The sequence below is a fragment of the Chelonia mydas genome, chromosome 24 (genome assembly GCF_015237465.2).
Source record: "Chelonia mydas isolate rCheMyd1 chromosome 24, rCheMyd1.pri.v2, whole genome shotgun sequence".
In the NCBI taxonomy this organism is placed as follows: Eukaryota; Metazoa; Chordata; order Testudines; family Cheloniidae; genus Chelonia; species Chelonia mydas.
The window spans coordinates 7,309,105-7,330,454 of NC_051264.2; the positions used below are offsets into that span (position 1 = coordinate 7,309,105).

Consider the following 21,350-nt stretch of genomic DNA (forward strand, 5'->3'; position numbering starts at 1 on the left):
CCAGTGCTCTATCCACTAGGCCAGGCGGCCTCCCTAACCACGCAGTTTGGCGCGTCCTGGTCCTGTAGCGCTTAGCGCTGGGGCCTGAGAGTCAGGACGCCTGGGTTCCCTTCCGATCGCTGCTGCTGAGACGCTGTGCCAGCTTGGGCAAAAATAGGGGGACGAGACACCCCGATATTAGGGGCTTTGTCTTGCAACTATACCTACCCGCCCCCCCCCCGGCAAGAAAAAAAATGGTGCTATTTTTCACACTTGCTATGTGGTCACCCGGAGCAAAAGTCCCTTCCCTTCTCCGTGCCTCAGTTTCCCCCCCTCCCCCGGAGGGGATAATCACCCCACTTTGGGGGAGGGGATTGTTATTGCCTTTGAATTTCCAGCCCCTGGGGTGCAGGGGTCAGAGGGTGGCTAGGCGGAATGTGTGAATCGCAGCTGGCAATTTGGGGGCGGGTCGGGGGGGGGGGGACAGGAGTCCAGAGCGGCTGCTGCTCTGGGGCGGGGGAGGGGGGTCTCTCGGCTCGGCTCGGCTCGGCTTTTCTCTTCCGTCCTTTTTCAGGCCAGGCGCTGGGAGCCTCTCTTCGTGCGGGGAGGTAGGAGGCCGCGGGGGCCAGGGGAGCCAAGCCCCCGGGCGCTGGGGAGGGAGCGCGGCCGGAGGCGGCGAGGGGAAGCGGGCTGCGGAGGCGGAGCGGCCGGGGATGCATGGGGAAGGAGGCGGAGAAGGGGCAGGAGGAGGCAGGGCTGGCCGGGCGGCCGCTGCTGCGATCCGCGCCCGGGGGGCTGCACCCGGGGACCGGCTGGAACTGACCAGCCAGGCAGCGAGGGCCACAAGGAGCCGGGGCAGCGATCGGCGGGGTGAGCCGGCCCCGGTGCACCCACCCTTGGGGGCGAAGGGGGCTCCCAGCCGGCAGCAAAAAAGTTACAGCCAGGTCCAGAGCGGCCGCTGGACCCCTCTGCCTGCATTGCACTGGGAGGTGGGCGCAGACCAGAAGTGGGGTGAGGGGCTTGCAAACCGCCCAGCGCCCCCGAATCACCAGTACTGGACTGGGGGCATCCGTAGACGCTGGAAAAGCGAGTTTTCTGCCTTGGAAAAGGAACCCAGCTGTTTGAGCCCAAGCAAAATATCTGGCGTTACCAGCACTCAGTGGATTTCCCTCCCAAAATATTATAGCCATCTCCCGTTTCTTTCTATCCTTCCATTCCCCCGTTTCTTTCTATCCTTCCATCCCCCCGTTTCTTTTTCTTTCTTTCTTTCTTTCTTTCTTTCTTTCTTTCTTTCTTTCTTTCTTTCTTTCTTTCTTTCTTTCTTTCTACTCTCCATACACCCATCTATTTATCTATCTATCCCTATACACCCCCTCTATCTATCTATCTCATCTTCTTCCCCCCCCCCCCGCCCCCTTATTTCTCCAGGAGCATATTTCTTTCTCAAAACAAACCCCAGAGCCAAAGGGTTAAACGTCCAGTCTGCAGCCCCCTTGCCCCAACCCCTGGATGTGACTCGGGAGCTCTTCAGAAAGAAGGTAAGTGACGCCGGTTGATTATTCTCTGTAGATAAGTGGATTGCCATGGAAAAGCAGCTCTTCTCCATTCGGCCCCTGTCTGTTACTCACTGGAACTGGGTCAGTTGCACTGTAGTTTGAAACCTGTTGCCTGGGTGTGCTGCTGGCTAATTGTCATACACCTGTTGGGGTTTTGAGACTATCTTTTAGCTGCTACTCCCCAGAAAAATGCCAGAAAATTGTGTGTGTTAAAATGGGTCTTGTTTTACCACCCTTGGTTGCAAATGAATCTTTCATCTGCTCGTAATATTTCACCTTGCACTGATGTCTGCCTGAAAGAACCACCGGGTGGATTGTTGTAAAAGCAATGGGGTGGGGCGGGGGTTCATAATATTTCAGACACCAGGTGCTTAACCAAAAGTCAATCCGACTTTTTAAAGTTCCCCTTTTTTCTGCCCATCGTGGGTGTGACATAGTTACCACAATGTGTTTATTTGTGTGCGCCGGGGTGTGTTGAAAGCAGTGGCTGGAAAGTGCCAATGAGAGCCGGGGCAATGCTTTAGCAAGCCACACACACACAAAACAGCGCCCAATCACGTTTGCTTTTACTTTTATTTCTTGCAGAGACAAAGCTTTGCCCCATCCCTGCCTGGAAAACAGCTCAAAACAAATTGTTATGGAATGTGCAAGTGAGAAATTCTCCCCCCTCCCCAGCGGTTTTCTCCTTCCCAGTTGTGGTTCTCACACTTGAAGGCTTTGGTCCTGATCCAAAGCCCCTGTCGAAGTCAATGGCCAGACTGCCCCATTGATTTTGGGCCTCTCTGTGCAGTAGGAAACAGCAAAATGCTCCATTCTACTGTTTCACTTTGGCATCCAAAAATACTTCAGATTCTTTCATTTCAAAGGGCTCAGGAAAGGGGGCAGGGAGGGGGATGTTTACAAACAAGGATGGGTTACAGAGGGGAAGAGAAAGGTGCATGCAGAGCTCTGGCCTTTAGCCATTTCTGGGCCCAGCACAGATCCACCCTGTGGGTCCGGGTATTTACCGGGCTGCGTTTTCCTTTTTCTAAGATACTCCAGTGAGGAATCTGGGCAGTGGAAGCCACTGGCATCTCTGCCGTTATCACTAAAGGGGCAAAGGATTGTGTTGAGAGAAATATAAAAGGACCCTGCATCGCATAAAGGAACCTAGAGAGTGCTGTTGGGTTTTTTTTAACCTTGATCTATAGCCACTTTTGGCTGGCACTACCCTCCCGTGATATATTCGAGAGTTAAAACCTATGACCTCTCTCCCATTTGGTCCTCGGTGCCAGCCTGGGTGGTCCTCGGTGCAAGCATGGGATTGGGTCATTTCTCTGCGATAGATAGATTCATATTTTTATGGGACACATAGCTTCAACTTCAGCCCAATTTGGTGCCAACCCATCACACCCAGCCCAGGGCTCTGTTCCCAAAAAGACTAAAAACCACCTCTTGATGCGTATCACCCCCTTGCAGCAGCTGCTGGGGCGACTGGAACCTCAGTCCTTCCAGGAGTACGTGTGCTGGACTCTGTTTTCGTTCACACGGCACGGCTTAATCCCCGAGGGAAAACGTTAGCGGGCCGTAATCCTCTGGGAGGTGGCAGGCGGTGGTGCTACAGCAGAACCCACCTGCTGTCAACTCCCAGCAAAATTCCCTTTACAGAGCCCTGTGTCGAATAAAGTCCCAGATTGTTTCACTGCATTGCAATGTGCTGATTGGGAAGCTCCCGTGTGGAGTGGAGTTGCTTGGTGGAAAAAAAATGACTTCACTATAAATGTGTTCGTGTGCTTTCTCTCCGGTGCATATGCACTGTAGTAGCAGCTCGAGCAAGGTGGAGTGAGGGGCACATCCGGACCTCCAGACACTTTTGAACAGACCCCCAAATCTTTTTATTTGCTTATTATGATCATTATTGTTGCTGGCTTTTTTATTATTATTTTCTCTGGAGTCTGGACCTTGGCTATACCTTGACCAAGAAGTTTGGAACTTGACAAAAGAAAATAATTGACTACCCCTGGGATAGACTTTCTAGAGCTAGCTTTCATAGAATCATAGAGTTGGAAGGGACCTCAGGAGATCATCTTGTCCAACCCCCTGCTCAAAGCAGGACCAATCCTCAATTTTTGCCCCAGATCTGCAAATGGCCCCCTCAAGGATTGAACTCATACAACTCTGAGTTTAGCAGGCTAATGCTCAAACCACTGAGCTATCCCTCCCCCCCATTTGGAAGAGGAGGGAAGAGGAGAGGAAGAGGAGAGTTTGTTTAATCATCAGCTCAGGGACCGGGAGTCATGACACCTGGGTTCTTTTCCCCATTCTTTCATTGTGTTACCTTGTTCAAGTCATTTGCCTGCTCTTCAGTATTGCCAATGACAAGTGTTTGAAAATTATGAGTCATCTCTCCACCCCCACTTGCGGGCAAAAAAAAAAAAAATTGCACCAGATTGGTTTAGAAATGATGAGATTTCTAAAGAAAAGAATAAATTTTGTGGGCTTCCTGTAAGGCTTCGGGATTCTGAGACTTTGATGTTCATGACCGGCAGCTTTTTTCATAACCATGAAGGCGAGTAATGTACTATAAAAAAAAAACCCAAACAAACAGGAACCTGAGATTCTGATATATTCACATGACTCCAGCAGCTGGGTCTGCAAGAAAAGCACCAAATAGCTCAAGATTCTCAGTTAAATTAGGAGAGCTGACACCACAGGGTTTGTGCCTCTGTCTTCCTAAGGGGAGAATATTCCTTGCTTTTATAGGGGAGTTGTGAAATATAACTGGTTAGGGTCTCACGGGCTCCCATGGGAAGTTTGCCTGAGTGGGGAGTGCAGATCCTGGCTATCTGTGAAAGGTTTTGACCTCCTCCGATGAAAGGTGATCTATAAGAGCAAAGTATTATTTAACAAGGATATGGGGATATATTGTACGCTTAGAGGAGGTGTATATTTGAGTGGTAATACCAGCATTAACCCCTGCCCACGCATTAACCCTAAATCCTGCCCCCAAGCCCCCAAATCCTCTGTCCGAGTCAGTTTAGAACCAGCACGGAGTACTAGAGACTAAACTTCATATCTAGCCTGATCTTCTGTAGCCTAAGGTCAGGAGCAGCCCCAGATACTTTGAGCGGTCCCCAAAATAATGTGCAGTGGAATTTGCTAATTGCGGCCTGGAACGGAACAAACTCTGTTTCTAGTGGAAGAGAATGGAAAGCCAAAGCTATTTCAGTGCCCTGCAATGTTCAGATTGCAATCCATGCCTGTGACAGGGCAGGGTGTGTGTGTGTGTGTGTGTTATGACTTTGCTGTAGTACAAAATCCCTCCTAATTGATGGTTCCATGCACCTGGATTATTCTATGTATTCCGGAGCACCACCCTTTGTGCTGGGCTCCATCCTAACACATAAGAGATGCTGCCCGAGACGTCATTAGATGAGCTGCAAGTCACATTTCCCTGCCATATTTATCCCTTTGATTGGAGTAAGTGCGCAGCGAGCCTAAGTGTCAATTTAGACGCTTCCTTTTCACACCACTATCCTTGGGAATCAAAGAAAGTAGAGACAGAAGAACCTTATGTTCTCGTGGCCAGCACTGGATTTTTCCCTATGCGCACAGGCGATGCTCTGGTAGGTTTCCCTTGCAGGAGCCGCCACCCCTGCTAACAAGCTCGCTTGTCTCTCTACACAAGTGTACTCAGCCAGAGGTCGTACAGCGGTACAAGCGTCCCCTCATTATAGAAAGGGGCTTGCAGGAAGGGGCAATAAACTATCTCAGCATAAGGCACTTTTATACCAGGACAACAGCTAGGTGTGGACCAGGCTTCAGAATGTTCAGTCGAGCGCCCCCTTGAGAAGGGATAATAGACGACCGAGGGTACGTCTACGCTGCAGAAAAAACCCTGTGGCTGCAAGTATCAGAGTATCAATTGTCTAGGGTTCACAGGGCTAAACATTGCAATGTAAGTGTTCCCGCTCAGGCTGGAGCTGGGGCTCTGAAACCCAGAAACGGGGGGATTGAGTTGACCCGGGCTCTGGGACTCGCTGACGTGGCTTTTGTTTTGCAGTGTGGCTGTACCCTTAGGCCCCGATTCTGCAAACACTTAAAACAGAGCTGCTGGACTTTAAGACCAAGAGAAATCCTGCTGAAATCCAGTTTGTGAGGGAAAACCTGGAAAATTTGGTAGAAATGTTTCATGGGGGGGTAAAAATCCCCATTTCCCACTCAGCTCTGGTAGTGACGTTTCTGCCCCGGATGCTGATTTGCACCAGTTTGCAGCATGTTCTGCTTGACCAGCCCTTGTCCCCCGGTGGATGGAAGCTGATTCGTTTCTTGGTACATCTAGTTACAGGTGCTTTCAGCAGCAGTGCGTGATCCTGGCTGTGGGCCTGCAGCTGCAATGACATCCATGCAGGCGGACTCCTGCACCCAGATCTGATTGCAGGATCGGGGTTGGCTGATCTTTTCTTTAATACAGATGGTGAGGTTGTTAATATGAAAGGCTAGATTCTACCAAGAACGCAGGGCCAGATTTCCGGGGGATCAGCAGTGCACCCCTGATTGGGGCTAGATTCTCCAAAGCACTCAGCACCCAGCAGCTCCCGGGGTGAGATTTTGCAAAGATGTTGGCAACCCGCCCCCCACGCTGAGCTCATCTGAAACTCTTGGGCTTTAGGAAGACGCAATCCGTTCTTGTGTTCCAAAACGTGAGCAGCGCTTGGAAGCTGGTGCTGAGGAGCCTTGTAAAGCAGATGTGCAACCAAAGGAGGGCAGGGACTTTTAATGGGACTGAACTAAGCGGAGCAGTTTGGCTCCGAGCGGGAGCGTTCTCCTGATGTTGGCTCTTCGTTTCCTCTTGTCTCCGTGTCTCTGCTTTATTTCCCAGCGACTTGCCTCCTTTTCCAGTGTATCTCCAAGAAAAGAGTACGTCATAGTATTAAGGAACATATGTGAGTGTAATGAATTGGAACAGGTCCGGGTCTCCAGGGAGGCGGTGTGGCAATCCGGAGGATCTGGGGCCTAGTCCTAGACCTGACACTTAACGTCTGCCCTTAGGCAGGTTATTCAGGCCCAGATCAATTGATGGAAGGGAAATCAGTGGCCGTCAAGAGCCGAAATCCCTTTGAAGAGCTGGGCCTTAGAGCCTGTGATACTTACGCTTGTCCTCAAGTCTATCCCCATTGGGCTAAGCCTGTGTTTAAGCGCTTTGATAAATGGTACACAGGTGTTTTGCTGAATCAGGACCAAAGTAACTAGTGATTTGGGGGGCCCAACGTGAGACAGGCTACAGGGTGCTGGAGAGGCCCAGTTCCTGTTGACTCTGATTGGTGTGGTGGGTGCTCAGTGCCTTTGAGGCACTAAAAATCCAAGGCCCCCTCTGGAAATTTGGCTTTGAACTTCTGTGATCTGTTTTCACCAGATGGGGAAAATGCCTCCCTGAGTCAGTGGGGAGGAGTGGAGGATGGGCTATAAAGCTCAGGCTGCAAAACTGGGTTCCCTTAACCCCTCAAAGTCCCAGGGCGTTTGAAGTGTCGGTCCCGGGCTGCCTCTAGTCATTCCTGGTAGATGAAATGCCTCCTCCCTGGAACGGGCTGTCGATGTGCTAAGTGATGGTCCTGCTACTTCGGACCCTGCTGTTTTAGTGTCAGATGCTGCTGTGGTTTGAAAATCCCACAGAGGAGAAAGTCTCTTTTCAAAGACACTCAGGCCCCTTATATGTGATGTGACGGGCCAGGCAAAAAGAGCTGGGACTGGGTTTTGGTCCCAAGCTACACCCCCTTTTCATCAGTCTCTCATCCAATTGGTCAGCTTTATGCTGACCATAGCCTCGGCAGGGGGCCGATGGAGAGAGGAGGTGGAGCTGTAATGCAAAGCGCTCCGGCAGTCCTTGGCTGGTGTAAAGATCCTTAGGGGGCGTGTGGCTCAGAGCAGCCCTTAGGCTGCTCTAAGTTATGGCATGGGTTGGCCCAGCCCTGAGTCAGACCGAAGATCGGGGAGGAGGGGGATGCTTAGAACCACTCTTCTTCCCCTCTTAGGGTCCCCCCGCTCTTTGCAAAGATCATGGATCTCCATTTTATTGTGATGACCTGGCTTTTGTTTAAGGACCGAACCACTGCTCTTGTCCAGATATTCGTTACTAGGGAATATGAAACAGCTTGTCCAGTGAGAAAGGGGCAGAAGGGCTATGATGCTGTGTGGGAAATGGCTACAGGCAAACAGTCATGTTTTGAGCTGGCTAGTTATAATATGGGGTTTTCCTCTCCCTTTTTCTTTATTACTGTCAGGACTATTTGCCTGAAAATGGGGTTTTTGCTGCTCTCTGGGGCTCCCTTTCTCCCTCCTGACATCATGTTTCTCGTTTCACCGTTGTAGCGTTGCCAGCTCTTGACATTTTATCATGATAGCTGGTGTTTCTTTCCATAAAGCCCCAGCTCCTGGAGTCCTGTGACAGTACAAAAATCTCACCTTCAGTTTAAAAGAAAAAGAAGGTTTCTAGCCCTCACAATGGCAGATAAAAGTTCGTGTCCGGAAGGCTCAAAACCCAGAAAGCAAATAAAAAGAACTCAAAATGCATTATTATTTTTAAATCTCGTTATTTTAAGCCCATCTGATGATTTTGGAAGGCCTGAAGAGTGATTTTAGGATGCTTGCAGTTGGCAGTCCTGTAGCTGGCTGCCACAGAAATGACTCTGATGTTATAACTTCAGGTAGGGAATTTATAAGCTTTGGAGCCAAATTCCTGAGTTCTCATGCAAAAGTTCTCAAATCCCTTAATAATGGAGATCAATAAAAGGAGTGAAGGCAGGATCTTTTCCATACAGAGTGTTCCTGAAAGTTTTTTCCACTAGGCATCAGCTGTCTTGGCATCCAGCATTCGTTTTATTCATTGTTTTTTGTGTGTTATTAAAATGGCTTGCTAGACAGTTAGCTCACAGCATCCAACTTTATCTGCAAATCACCTCCTGTTTTCTGTGTGAAAACATCTGTCTTAGCTTTCTGCTTTCCCCGGACACTTAATTCCTCTAGCATATTTTTTTCCCCTTTGCCCCCTCCCTTCCCCCACCTCCCTGCTGCAAACGACTGGTGGCTCGTATGAGGTTATCAGGAACTTTGTGCTCTTGAATCTGAACAAAACCGAGCAGGGCTGTTTCTTTAACAATGGGGGTTTGGATTCAGTTCATAACCCAGATCTGGGCCCCACCCAGAGAAACTCTTCCAAGCCCTGGTGTGTTTTGGAATCTGGATTTCATGGTTGGCTCTCTTACTATAACAAACCAAATGCAAAATCCCACATCTCAAATTTTGGGGCGTGTGAAATGCACGTTCAGATTGGGTTCCAAATTTTCCAGCTTTCTAGTTGAAAGAGGAAGCATCTGGTAGTTTAGATCGCCAATTTAGGGTTAGGGTGGGATTTTCAAAGGGTCTGGAATAGGAAATATTATTATAATCTCAAAAATTGTGTTCTATCCTAGATAGGTTCCTATACCAGGCCCATCACCATGGCACCTGGTCCCTTTGCAGTAGTGCAGTAAGGGATGGGGCTAGCATGTGTCACACTTTTTCTTTAATTTTTCTGTGGGACCAGAGACCCAAACACAATAAACTTGCCTTGACCTATGAGAACCAGAAAGTGAAACTGACTAAAAACATGAAGTGAAATTGACCAGTCTGGTTTTACAGTCAAAAGTGAGCAAAATGTTAAGTAGCCCAATAGCATCAGGGATGAAAGCCGAATTGGACACAGATGGCTAAGTCCTGGCCTTTTGACACCTGTTTATTCCTGTGGCGAGTGATGGAGCAAATAAGAAGCTCCCATTGTCATTCCTATACAGCCCCTTTATAATATCGTGTCCACATCTTTAACAAGTTCTGGTGAAAGTTTAGCAGCCGGCATTCCAGCACCGACTAGCTGACAAGTGCAGCTATGAGGGTTTCTCGTAGCTCGAAGGACAGTTCAGATTGCGGGGAGAGTCACTGTATGGTCTGAGAAGAGCGAGGTTCTCATCCCAGCTCTGACAAGGATTCCCTGGGTGAGTCACTGCAACGCCCTGCCTCAGTTTCCCCTTCTGTGCGACGGGGAGGATAATGCTGTCCTTGTTCACGGAGGCCTTTGGGAGGGTTAGTTAGTTCATGTCTGAAAAGTGCTGTAAGCGCTAAGCACTGAGAGATAAGAAGTGGTTAAATAATGTGCTAGGGAGGGCATAGGAGGAGAGGCAGGCAGGATACCTTTCTCTGCCTTGCCCTTAAATCCAGGGCCAGATCAGAGGGCCCATGGGCGATCCCTGTTGGGTGGTACCTGATGGCGTAGCCGGTGAAACATCACTTACAACCTGATCTGATTCCCAACAACCTTCACTTTTCCGACTGGCCTCAGCAGGCCTGCCCTCCGCTCCCCCAGCCCCTTACGGCATTAGCTTGGTGGAGGGGTGGCCGGGGACAGACATGATCATGGCTTCAAGCCCAGAGATCTGGTTCCAAAGTGATTAGCACTAATTGTGTTCCCCACAGACAAAAACCCGCTGCGAGAAGTCTCCGGGCTTCTTTCCGTCCTTTGCATAATCTCCTCTGAAACCTTGAGGAGGGATTGTCTCCCTCTTGATTCTTAGCTGAACTGGCAGGTTCATAGAGTCATAGACCTTAAGACCTGTAGGAGCCATTAGATCATCCCGTCAGACCCCCTGCTTAACTATATCCTCAGCATTGCAGGCCCCTGGAGCTCTAGCCCTGGGGATTAGGTGCTGCCGGGGCTAGGGGGCTGCACACGGCACAGGTCCCATCAGAGGAGTCTTTTAATGTCCCCTGGTTCCCAGACGTTGTGGTGGTTCAGCTATCTTGGAGATTAGGCCTGGTCGGCCTGAGCGGTGGTGACGGCTGCTGGATTGACAGTGCTGGAGAGCTCTTGTCTTCAAAGGACAGGGGCTGCGTCCGTGTCGGCCTGATCTGCAGTGTGGCTCAGTCCTATCCCAGAGAGAACTGTCTCAGGAGGGGAGAGGGGAGCTCAGGGGCTCATTCAGGCTTTGGCCCCCAGGCCCACTGGGATGGCGATGCTCACTGCCGTGAGGAATCGATCTCACCATGCCGTACTCTGATCCCATGGCTATTTGCAAGGTTAGGCCGGGCTGAGAAGGAACAATGCGGGTAGGGATTACAGGCACGCTGGGGAGATGCTTCCGGAGGCTAAACGCATCGTCCTCCTTCTCCACAGCAGCACCTGCTCAGGTGACGTGATAGACACGGGCCTTTGAAGTCCAGGGTTCTGGAGTGGGTTGCGCCGGGCTTGGGAGTTCCTGGCAGAGGTCGGGCTGATCAGAGAGCTGGCAGGGTGAGTGGTGACTAATTTGCAATGCCAGGGAGTTAGTCCTGCCAGCCTTGGCACAATCATCAGTCAGCGAGGCCTGTTTCTCAAGCAGTGTACAGGAAGGTCATGTGGTTTAGTGGACAGATCACTGGGGTCGGGTTCAGGACACTTCCGGTCTATTCCCTCTCACCAAGAGATGTGCCTTGGCTGAGCAGTTGTCCTGCTGCCTGGCCGTGGCTTGGTGAACCCTCCCACGCCCTGGAGAGATGGTGCTATTTCTAATCGCCCGCTTGGTCACGACCGATTTGGGAAGCTAAAGGGGAATGCAGCGGGCGCGGCGTATTTAGATCCCACTTGGCCATCTGAGCGAGTGCCATATAACAAGGAGCTGGAGACATCCCAACTAGATAAAAATACCAGAGCGTGGATTAGGGGCTGATTGGCCAACGGGGGACAGAGCCAAAATCTCACTTCTAGCACAACCACCTTAAAGTTAACAGAGCCTAATTTTCACTAAGGCCCACTGTCAAGGTATAAAGGGAGGCAGTGTGGCCTCGTGGATAGACATGTGGGTTTGATTTCCGCCTCGGCCACCGGCCTGCTGGGTGACCATGGCTCTGTGCCTCAGTTTCCCCATCTGTAAAACGGGGATCATCATCGCCACCTCCCTTGTAAAGCGCTTTGAAATCTACCAATGGAAAGTGCTAATTAACAGCCAGGGACTAAGTGTAACTGTAATTCATGCCCACTTTAAGGCCCTCTTGCTCTGCCAGAGTGTTGTAAATGAGAATCAGGCTCTTGTCTTCACGACAGGAAGCTGTGGTTTATCTCAAGATAGGATCTTGGTATAAGATCCTAGTGGACAGGGCAGGAATGGTTTTACCCTGATGGAGCTAATCAGGCTCAATAATATACTCCCCATCTGGAGTTTACCTGGGCTAGCTACATGCAGGTAAAAACCCCTGAGCCCTGTCTCTGCTAGGATTGTACACTGAGACAGCTAGCTAGTTTTAAAATATTCCCAGCCCAACTCCGGATGAGACATCGGAATTACAACAATGTTTACAAACTGAAAACATTTTTGGTTTGTATCGATTGAAACCTTTCATTTCAATTTGGGCCCTTTTTAACCTCTCTTTAGTATAAATTAAGTTACATTTCGAACAACCAAACCCCAAATTTGCATTCCAAGAGCAGCAAAATGAGAGATTTTGAAACTTTTCCCCAAGGGTTTTTCATGTCAGGAAATTGGTGGAAATGGACCTTTTCCCACAGACAGGTTCGGTTTTGGTGAATCAACGTTTTTCAACAAAAAATTGTTTTGTCTGAAAATTCCCGGCCAGCTCAATATAAAAACGCACCTTGTTTTTGCAGTGAAATGGCCAGAGGCCTAGGGGAGCTGGTCTGATTTTACCCGAGAGTAACTGACTGCAGAATCTAAGCCAGCGATGTGGAGTGTCAGCCCCACGTTTGGGGCGTGGATTTACATGGATGACTTTTTAAATAGGGAGTTGAATGCAAATAGATATGTGACCATGGGGTTTATTTTTAAAAGCAACAAAAACATTTGTGGTTGTTATGGAAACAGTTGCACTCCCCCCTCTCCCTCCCCCCATCATTTTGGGAACCTAAACATAACAGCACAAGACCCAGGAAGAGAAATTGTCTAATGGGGCTGGATTCTGAATTCCCTTGCACCCCTGGGTGCTAGAGATGGGAAGCCAAAGGACCATCGTCCTCCTACTTCTGAGAACCTGAACTCAACGTGGTGCAACGGAGGAGGGGGGCAGGTCCCCCTCCTTGGCCCCTGACCACAGCCGGGTGGCATCCCAGCAAAGCCCCTTTGCTTAGCCACATAGGGGTGGATGGGCCAAATTTATGTGGCATTGTGACCTCATGCACCAGGTCGCAACGCCACTCATTCAGATTTGGCCTGGCCCCGCCTCCACCATAATGGAGGGCCGGCTGAAGCAAACTTGCCCCCCCCACCACGTTTTCAGTCCTTCCAGAACCACACCGCCCCCCCCACCCCCAAAAAAAACAGAGAGGAAGAACCACATGCAGGACAAAAAGCCAGTCTCTGCCCCAAGGAGCTTGCAATGGCTGGGGACAGCCAGCCGGGCGGGCGAGCACAGGGAAACGACGAGACGATTGTGGTCAGTGTGGCGGGCGGTGGGGTTGGCACAGCAGCAGCCTGGCTAGTCTCGGGTGCTTTGGAGCCACCCTGGCTAAGTAGTGTTTTGAGGGGGTTTAGAAGCAGGTCATTTTGTGGATGTTGACAGGGAGCTTCCCCGTCAGCATGAGGAGCAGCAGGGGAGGAAGGACAAAGGGGCTCATTTGCCTGCGCATTACGTGGGCGACAGAGGCTGGGATCCTGGGTCGACATCTCGAGGGTGCGGGAGAGATGCTAGGGAGGGAGGGGCCAGGCCGGGAAGGGCCCTGAAAGTGAAGGCAAGTAGCCGACCTTTGATGCGATGGAGAAGAGGCAGCCAGTGGAGGGATGCAGAGTGGGGCCAAGCGACGGGCTAGGAAAACCGTCTTTGCAACAGCCTTGTGAATGGCTCTGAGCGAGGCCAGACAGTATCTGTCCGGGCCAGAGAGGAGAGGGTTGCAGCAATTGAGATGCAAGATAAGAGCCTGCCTGGTCTGGTCCTCGTCGGGGCAGGGACTGTCTCTTGCTCTGTTCATGCAGTGCTCAGCGCGAGGGGCGTCTAGGTGCCACCATGCGACAACAGCCGACGGTTGTCTGCAGTGCCGGTCCCGGGATATGAGAGAGACGAGGTGGGTGAGGAGATATCTTTGTTTGGATCCAGCTTCTGCTGGTGAAAGAGACAAACTCTCATCTTCTTCAACCCGAACGCTTCTCTCTCTCACCAACAGACGTTGGTCCAATGAAGCCGAGGTTCTCAACCTTGTTCTCCCCGAGGGTCCCCCAAGATACTATTAAAAACTCCACTGCTCATCTCTGCCACAACAACTGTACATAAAAGCCAGGGCCAGCATTAGGGGGTAGCAAGGAGGGCAATTGCCTGGGGCCCCATGTCTCCTCGGGCTCCGTGAAGTTAAGTTGCTCAAGCTTCAGCTTCATCCCTGGGTGGCGGCTTCAGCTTTCGGCCCTGGGCCCCAGCAAATCTAATCCTGGCCCTGCTTGGCGGCCCCCCTGACACCTGCTCGTGGCCCCCCAGGGGCCCTTGAACCCCTGGTTGAGAACCACTGCAATAAAGGATATTACTTCCCCCACCTTGTCTCTCTCAACCATCACTAGAGGGAGGAGTTCGTTCACCTGCAATCCAGGGCCTGACCCCACCCTCCTGCGCCCGAGTCCCGTGGATGACAGTGGTGTTACACCAGCGCCGCTGAAATCAGGATCGGGCCCCGAATCTGCGTCCAGTGCTGATGAATGCACAACCGCTCAGCCAGAGGACAGGCGCAGAGGGACATGGCCTGGGCACAGTACACCCGAGACCTAGGGGGTTGGTAGTGAACACATTGTTGTGGGGATCGGTTCTGATCTCCCTGACCCCGGGCGAAATCCAGGGGGACCCTATTGGCTTCAGTGGCGCAGCCATGTAAACAGAGCAGAGCTTATCAGGAAGTGCTCCAGGGACCGACTCGGAGACGTGCTCTTCCCGGATGGGTGCAGAGAGGGCTCATATGGAAGGGGGGGGGGGTAGTCCCAGTGCCAGCCCATCTGGAGCTCCTCAGCCCAAGGTGATGGAAGATGATTTCAAGGCTGGGTGGTGAAACCTAACAGGAGGGATGGAAGGGGTTAAACTCCTAGTCGTGAAAACGCTGGAGTCTCAGGGGAAGTGATCAAAGCTTATAAATGCCGCCCAGGGAGCCATCTAAAGGAAGGATGGAATTAGCCTGCGTAAGGAGCAATGGCCCCAAGCGGAGGAAGGAACTGTTCGGTCTTTGCAGGGGGAATTCTTTATCAGGACAGTTGAACAGTGCGCAGCCATCCTCCCCCGCAGCCTGGGGACGGGGCCTCGGCCCTGCAGGGACGGGAACTCTGGGGGCGTGCAAGCTGCCGTTCTGCCTGGCGAGCGCCAGAGCCCCCCACTCTGCACGGGGGGGCGGGGAATGGTGACACGGGGCACAGGGCGTACAAGGCGGGGTGTCCATGTGCGCTGTGTCTCTGGACTGGGTACGCAGCTCTGTGCGTGGAAGCAGAAGTGGGTCTGCGTGTGCAGCGTGTGTGTGTGTGTGTGTGTGTGCGCGCACGCACACCTCCGCCTGTGGACATCTCGGCTTGCTCTGGGCTGCTGGCTCCCGCTGTGCGGTGACCGACTTTGTCCCACTGGCTGCCGCGCGTTGCCAGCCGCCCGGATTCCTTCCACAAAACACGCAGGCCAAGAAAGAAGCCTCCAGCCCGGGCTGACAGCGTCCTGCCTCGAGGGGCCGGGGCCAGGCTTTCCCCCAGGATCCTGACACATGGGGGGATTCTCCTGGCAATTGCTCTGGGTAGAACCAGGGGGCAAAGTCTCAGGGTTGTGCTGAACTTCGATCTAATAGAAAGTCCTTATTTCAAAGGCTGGTGGGAGAGCCGAGCTTGTGTGTTGCCCGATACCGCCCTGGATGGGACCATCTGGGAGAGCAGCAGCCCTGACTTCGGTTTGGACCTCCCCTTCATATAACACGGTCCTGACGGGCCCTGGCTCTGGGGCAGGGGCTGGGTGGCTCAGTGGGTTGAGAAGGGGCTGCAGTGCCCATCTCCCTAGGTTACCCGTTCGACACCAGCCCGGAGTAGCAGTAGCCAGCAGGAGCGACAGTCAGGTGCCCTTGTTCTCGGACAGGTCGGGTGGGTCCAGTTCCCAGGGAGACGAATGCTGGTGAGGGTGGCTGTTAATTGCCCCCCAGTCTAGTGGCCTCAGTGGAAAGCCCGAGGGCTGAACTGGCCCATGGAGACTGCACACGAGACCTTAGCCCCTGGCCCCCCTTTCTGATGACCTTGTGGGATGTTGACAAGAGGCAGCCGATCCACCAGCAGCTGTTCTTGAGCCGGGGTAGGGCAGAAGCCGATCCCGTCCCCAGGAGACCCACCCGCCCCAGCCTGGGCTTGGATCCTCCGGAGGTGTCTCAATAAAGCCCATGTTTGAGATGGGATGAGCCCGTCCCATCCAGTCTGCCAGGGGGCCCGCACCCTGGAGTGACCCTTGTGGAAGATATTTCCCAGCTGCTGTTCGGTGTTCCTCAGGCGAGCCGTTCTGCCGTCTCAGAGATCTCACAGTCTGGAAGTCGTCCCTGGGATCTAGCCTGGTCTCCGCTTTATCCTGGTGATGCCTCTCCGCCCCTGGGGCATGGGTCACCGTACTCACTGATGGCAGTTTAGGCGTGGAATTCCAAAGGAGATTAAGGGAGTCCGGTGCCTAACTCTCACTTCAGTGGGATTTGGGCCTCCGATTCCTATAGGTTCCTGTGAAAATCCCACGCTTTGTAAGCACCCGTCCCATTGAAACCCTCCCTCCACGAGGGGCAGCCGCACTGAGCGACCCCCGCTGTGCTAAGAGGCGTGACAATGGATAGACGCGTTCCCTCCGAGAATCACAGCCGCCACTGGCGGGGCTTCAGCTCTTGGGATTTTACTGGGAGTCTCGCGAGATTTGTCGTTTTCCTCAAAGCCCCAGCTCCTGGAGTCAGGTGATGATGAGCTCTCAGCTTGTATTTCAATAAGAAAAGACATTTCCTAACCCTCACAGTTGGAGAGAAAAGCTGGAACATGTGACCCCCCAACAAAGGCTCTAAACCCAGAAAGGAAATAACAAGATCCCCGAGTTCATTATTTTGTTTCAATCTCGTGATTTTTTGAAGGCCTGTCTCCTGGTGTTCGAATGCTTGGGGGCTGGCAATGCTGCATTTGAGATGGCTGGGAACCTCACAACAATCCCATCCTCCTTCTCTGAAAGCACAGGCCTCTGCCACCTGAGCTAATGGAGAATCCTCACTGCAGTGTGGCGTCTAAGACACACAGCGAACAGTTCCCAGTTCTTTCCAGCAGAGAGCCACATTTGCAACGATGCTTCTCCCATGCAGCTAGTTCTTTGATTATGAAATGTCCCTAAGGGATTCAGTGTTAGGTTTAAGAACAGAGCCACCCTTAAAACCAGAATTGCCTGGAGGTGCCATCAATATTTAAGGTGGAGATAAAGGGTTTATTCAACAATTGACTTTTGTCTCTTACTATTTTTATGCAGGGAGGCAAGGACACCTTAAAAAGACTCTCAGGACAGCCCAGATGCTGAGAAGAAGAGGAGGTCATCTGAAGAAGTAAAGCAAGGAGCTTCCACTTCAAAGGAAGGAACTGAGGCAGGATGGGATCTGTGCATGGAGGCTGGATCAGCAGGTAAGGAGGTATAGTCCCTGGGCTTCTCTGTAGGTTTAGATGTTGTGAGGTGGGGAAGAGAAAGACCTGGAATCCAATGCACAGGGACTTCAGTCAATCTGTGGAACTCACTGCTGCAGGAGGTAGAGCCAACCCCTGCTCAGTTGATTTATATGGCTTACTGTGTCCATAGGGGTCTAGCCACTGTCATCCCTCACTTTACAGCTAGAGGGACAGCACTTTGGTCAAGCACACCGAGTGAGTCAAGGGCAGAGCCAGAAATAATCTATCTGAGCAACTCACAGTCTGCAATGCGTTTATCTCACAATCCCCCAGAGGCAGGGCGGTACTACTATCCCCACTGTACAGATGGGAAACTGCGGCACAGAGCAGCTAAGGGACTTGCCCAAGGTCACACAGAGAGGCTGTGTCAGAGCAGGCAGTCCAGCCCAGCCAACCCAAATCCCATGCTACTGTCCTAATCACTAAACCATCCTTCCTCCTGTGCTCTCTGCCTCCCAGCCCGTGTCCCATTCACTGGCCCATGCATGTAAGCCATGCGAGCTCAGGTAACATGGTTAATCAGATCTCAGGCTTCAGGGCGGCAAGTGACCGCCTCCTGGGGTCAGGAGGGAATTCCCTCCTTCCTCACCGCCCCACGTTCCACGCCGCACAGTCAGCCAGGTGCAGTGTGGAATGTTTTTTATTTCCTTTGTTTGGAGAATCAGGTCTCGGCCATTGCCGGAGGCAGGGATGCCAGACGTGACGAGCCGACAGTCTGATCTGCCGGGGCAACTCCTCTCTTCTCCCTCGCCACGCCCCAGCTCCTACTTCCTGGGTGTTACTGGGTGGCCGTGGTCAGAAAAGTGACAACTGATGGCCCCTTCTTATCCAGACATTGGCGTGCGAGTGTGTGCACACGTGTGTATGTGTACACACACATGTGTGAGCACATGTAGAACCAGAGCTCCCTTAGTGACACAGATTAATATTTATCTTGCTAGCCCCCCAGAGCCATCTCAGCTCTGGGGGAGGGAGCTGGCATCTGTCTGTTACCATTAGCCCAGCCCAGCTTCAGGATCAGGTGGGTTCAGTTCTGTCTCAGCCCCTCCAGGTCAGGGTTACATGCGGGATGGCGCGTAAACCACACAGAACGTGGCGTGATTCTTACGAGCCTGGGGGAAGGTGTGGGGCTGGTGGGTAGAAAGCCCGTCCTTTTACTTGTCAGCTGAGCCAGCCAGACCGAGGGTCTTTGAGACATGACAAATGTGGGTCCGCCCCCTGTTAAGGCCGTTCCCCCCCAAGAACAGAAGGATGCTCCCAGCTGGCTGGGTCTGCAAGGCAGGGATCCTAGGTGTTCACAGGGAATTTTACAACATTGATTGGACACATAAGCCTGCCAGGTGCTCAATGCCTCTGGGAAGCGAGGTTCAGTCCTGGCCCCACGGAGCATAATGCAAGGGTCATAAACAGACCAAAAACCAGGGTGAAGGGAAGAAGGTAAAGATCAGGGGAGGATTAATAGGCTCATGCGGCCACTTAGATCCAAAACCCATTGAAATCACAACAGATCCGTCAGTCCCTGGGGCTCTGGATTGGCTCTAGGGCATGGACACATGGTGGTGGCTTCCCATTAAATCTCACTTCTTGTAAGGTTTGCAGGAGGAGTGAGTTTTATGAGGAGATTGGAAGTGAGGCCAAGGCAGTGGCTTGGCAAACAGTTAGTGTCCTATTATATAGGGACAGCCTAAAAGACTGGGTACGTGCCCCCATCTCTCCCTCTGGGGGCTGGTGCAGCTAAAGGATAAAAGCCCGCTGTTGCTGCTAGCTAGTGGAGTTGCTGCTATAGCGTAAGACCGTGCTGCAGATCCGAGCTTTGATTTTGCTGCTGACCAGTTCTAGAACGGGACGGGGACGGGAAAGGAGACCGGCCCGCAACAATGTATTCGCATCGTTGCCGTGACAAGGGCACAAAATGCACCAAAAAAGGGACCACCAGCTACCAGCGTGGGGGTGAAGCGAAGTCAGCTCACTTCTGCCTCAGGGACGTGGGAGCTTCCCTGCTGGGACGCGGCCCCGAGCCCCCAGTGCCCAGCACGACGCACATCCCTGCGAGATGAAATGGGCAGCCGTGCCGCCGGCATCGCTCGGAGCTAAGGGGCCCGTGGAGGGGCCGCAGATTAAACTAGAGCCAAGAGACCGCACCCATGGGGAACTGCGATGTCGAGCATCCCATGCTCCGTGTCAGGCCGAGATTGAGCAACACACCGCATGCGGGGACCTGTTTGCTGGCGAACTCCATGCTCAGCGCCTGCCCTGTGCGGCCTGATGCTGCTCAAGCTGGGCTGGTCGGCTCCACAATGTCTCCTGGTGCTGAGATGGTGACCCAGAAAGTGTCCGCTGGCCTCCTAGTTTGGGCTTCCTTGGTTGCATTTCTTCGCCACTAGCTCCCTTCACGTTCCTGGTAAATGCCGTGGAACTTGCCCTGACAGCCCAGAGGGCCCAGCCGTAGCCAGGTTGGCGAGCAGAACTGGGGCCAGATCCTCAGTAGATCTCTGCTGAATCTGAATCTGCATGGGTGTAAATGACAGCACAGGCTGCCGGGCAGCAGAGAATGAGACCCAGGGAGTTTCTGAGAGCCGCTGTCCAACCCTGAGCCTGACTGATCACATTTACACTGGGGTAAATCAGATTCTTCTAGCTCATGGGATGAGTTCTCCTTAGACCCTGCGCTACCATCCTGAGCTGTTTAACCCAGGAGCAGCCAGATTGCAGGATCGTGTGAGCAGCGGCGGAAGGGCTGGTGCCTGAGTGCGGAGTGGAGGTGCATGGGAAATGTTCTGGCTTTGACTTTCTAGTGGGAGTCCTGCTATGGGACCAGGAATCAGAGCACGAAGGGAGGCATGTCGCGATACCACATCATCAGCCATTTGGGACCCTTGAATGGTTTGCGGCTCGGGCTCTGAGATGCAGAGATCTCGGCTCCACGTTGGCCCGGGGTGCTTCTCAGGCTGGGAGCAGATGAGACACTGAAGAAGGCGCCCTCTCCAGGGCAGGGCAGGACCAAGGGCCGCGGCTACTTAATTCCAACCCTGCCGAGGCGGTGGAGCGGCTCCCAGGAGCTCTCTCGAACAAGCCGACCTTTCAGACCATGGCTCGACGCGCCTGCAGCTCCCCGTCCAAGGCGGGGGAAACAATAATAAACACAGAGCGCAAGAGAGTTCATCTGTGTCGACAGCGCTTGAAAAGACCAGCAATCTTTAGTCCTCCTGGCTCGCACCCGGCTTCCGGCTGGGGTCTGGGCTTTGCAACCAATTCCCTGCTGGAGACCATTGCCCGAAGCTGAATGAGATCTAACAGGGGCACCTCGGAGGGGAAAGAAGGGAGGGTTCGGCTTGGATAAGCTCACCAGGCGGTCAGTCTGAGGCTCTGAATTTGAGACTTTAATCTGAATCAGAATTAGAATCTGAATCTACTCCGAATCCAGATTTTTAATCTGAACATGAATACATTTCCCAAGGGTGGAGGAGCATTCACCAGCAGTGGCAATTTAAAATTGGCTGTTGTTCTAAAATACACGCTCGAGTTCAAACAGGATTTAATTCAGGGCAGTTCTCTGGCCTGTGTTATATGGGAGGGCAGACGAAAGTGGTCCCGTCTGGCTTTAGAAGCTAGGAATCTATAATCAAAACCACACATCTTAATTTGAATCTGAATGAATCGAATTTGAATCCTGCATCTTAATTGGAATACATTTAAAATGAATCGTAACTGGAATCAGAACTTGATTCTTAGTCTTAATTTGAATACGTCTCATTTGAATGTTACTTTGAATAAATGTAATCTGAATTTTACTCTGGATTTGGATTTTAGGCCCTGATCCTGGAGAGATGTACACAAGAGCTTCGTTTTATGCACGTGGGCATTCCCATTGAAATGAACGAGACTGTAAAGTTAAACAGGCTTAAGGCTTTGCAGGGTCCGCCCTTCATCTTAATTTGAACCTTAATCATTTGAATCAGCGTTTTAATAAACTTGATCTGAATCTTAATCTGAACTGTAATTAGAATCTCAGGATATTTTAATATGAGTTTTAGGGCTAAAATGTCAACAGTGCCTAAGTGATTTAGGAGCCTGCATTACATTGGTATTTAGACTCCTAAATCAGTTAGGTTACATCTACACTGCAAAGAAAAACCTGTGGCACTGAATCTCAGAG

General features: G+C 52.0%; 1 protein-coding gene across 3 annotated transcripts in view; it reads left to right on the forward strand.

Annotated features, from left to right (window-relative positions):
- Positions 1-516: 516 nt before the first annotated feature.
- ADAMTSL4 (ADAMTS like 4) overlaps positions 517-21,350 on the forward strand; it is a 60,362-nt gene continuing 39,528 nt past the window's right edge. The window contains exons 1-3 of one of the 3 annotated variants that reach the window (XM_043535350.1): positions 517-587; positions 1,408-1,517; positions 17,004-17,152. In XM_043535350.1, the coding sequence (XP_043391285.1) occupies positions 17,121-17,152 (32 nt within the window). In that variant the 5' untranslated portion in view covers positions 517-587; positions 1,408-1,517; positions 17,004-17,120. Of the gene's footprint in view, positions 588-714; positions 1,518-17,003; positions 17,153-21,350 lie in introns of those variants that run through there. The other 2 variants (XM_043535349.1, XM_037883146.2) reach the window with 2 other exon arrangements.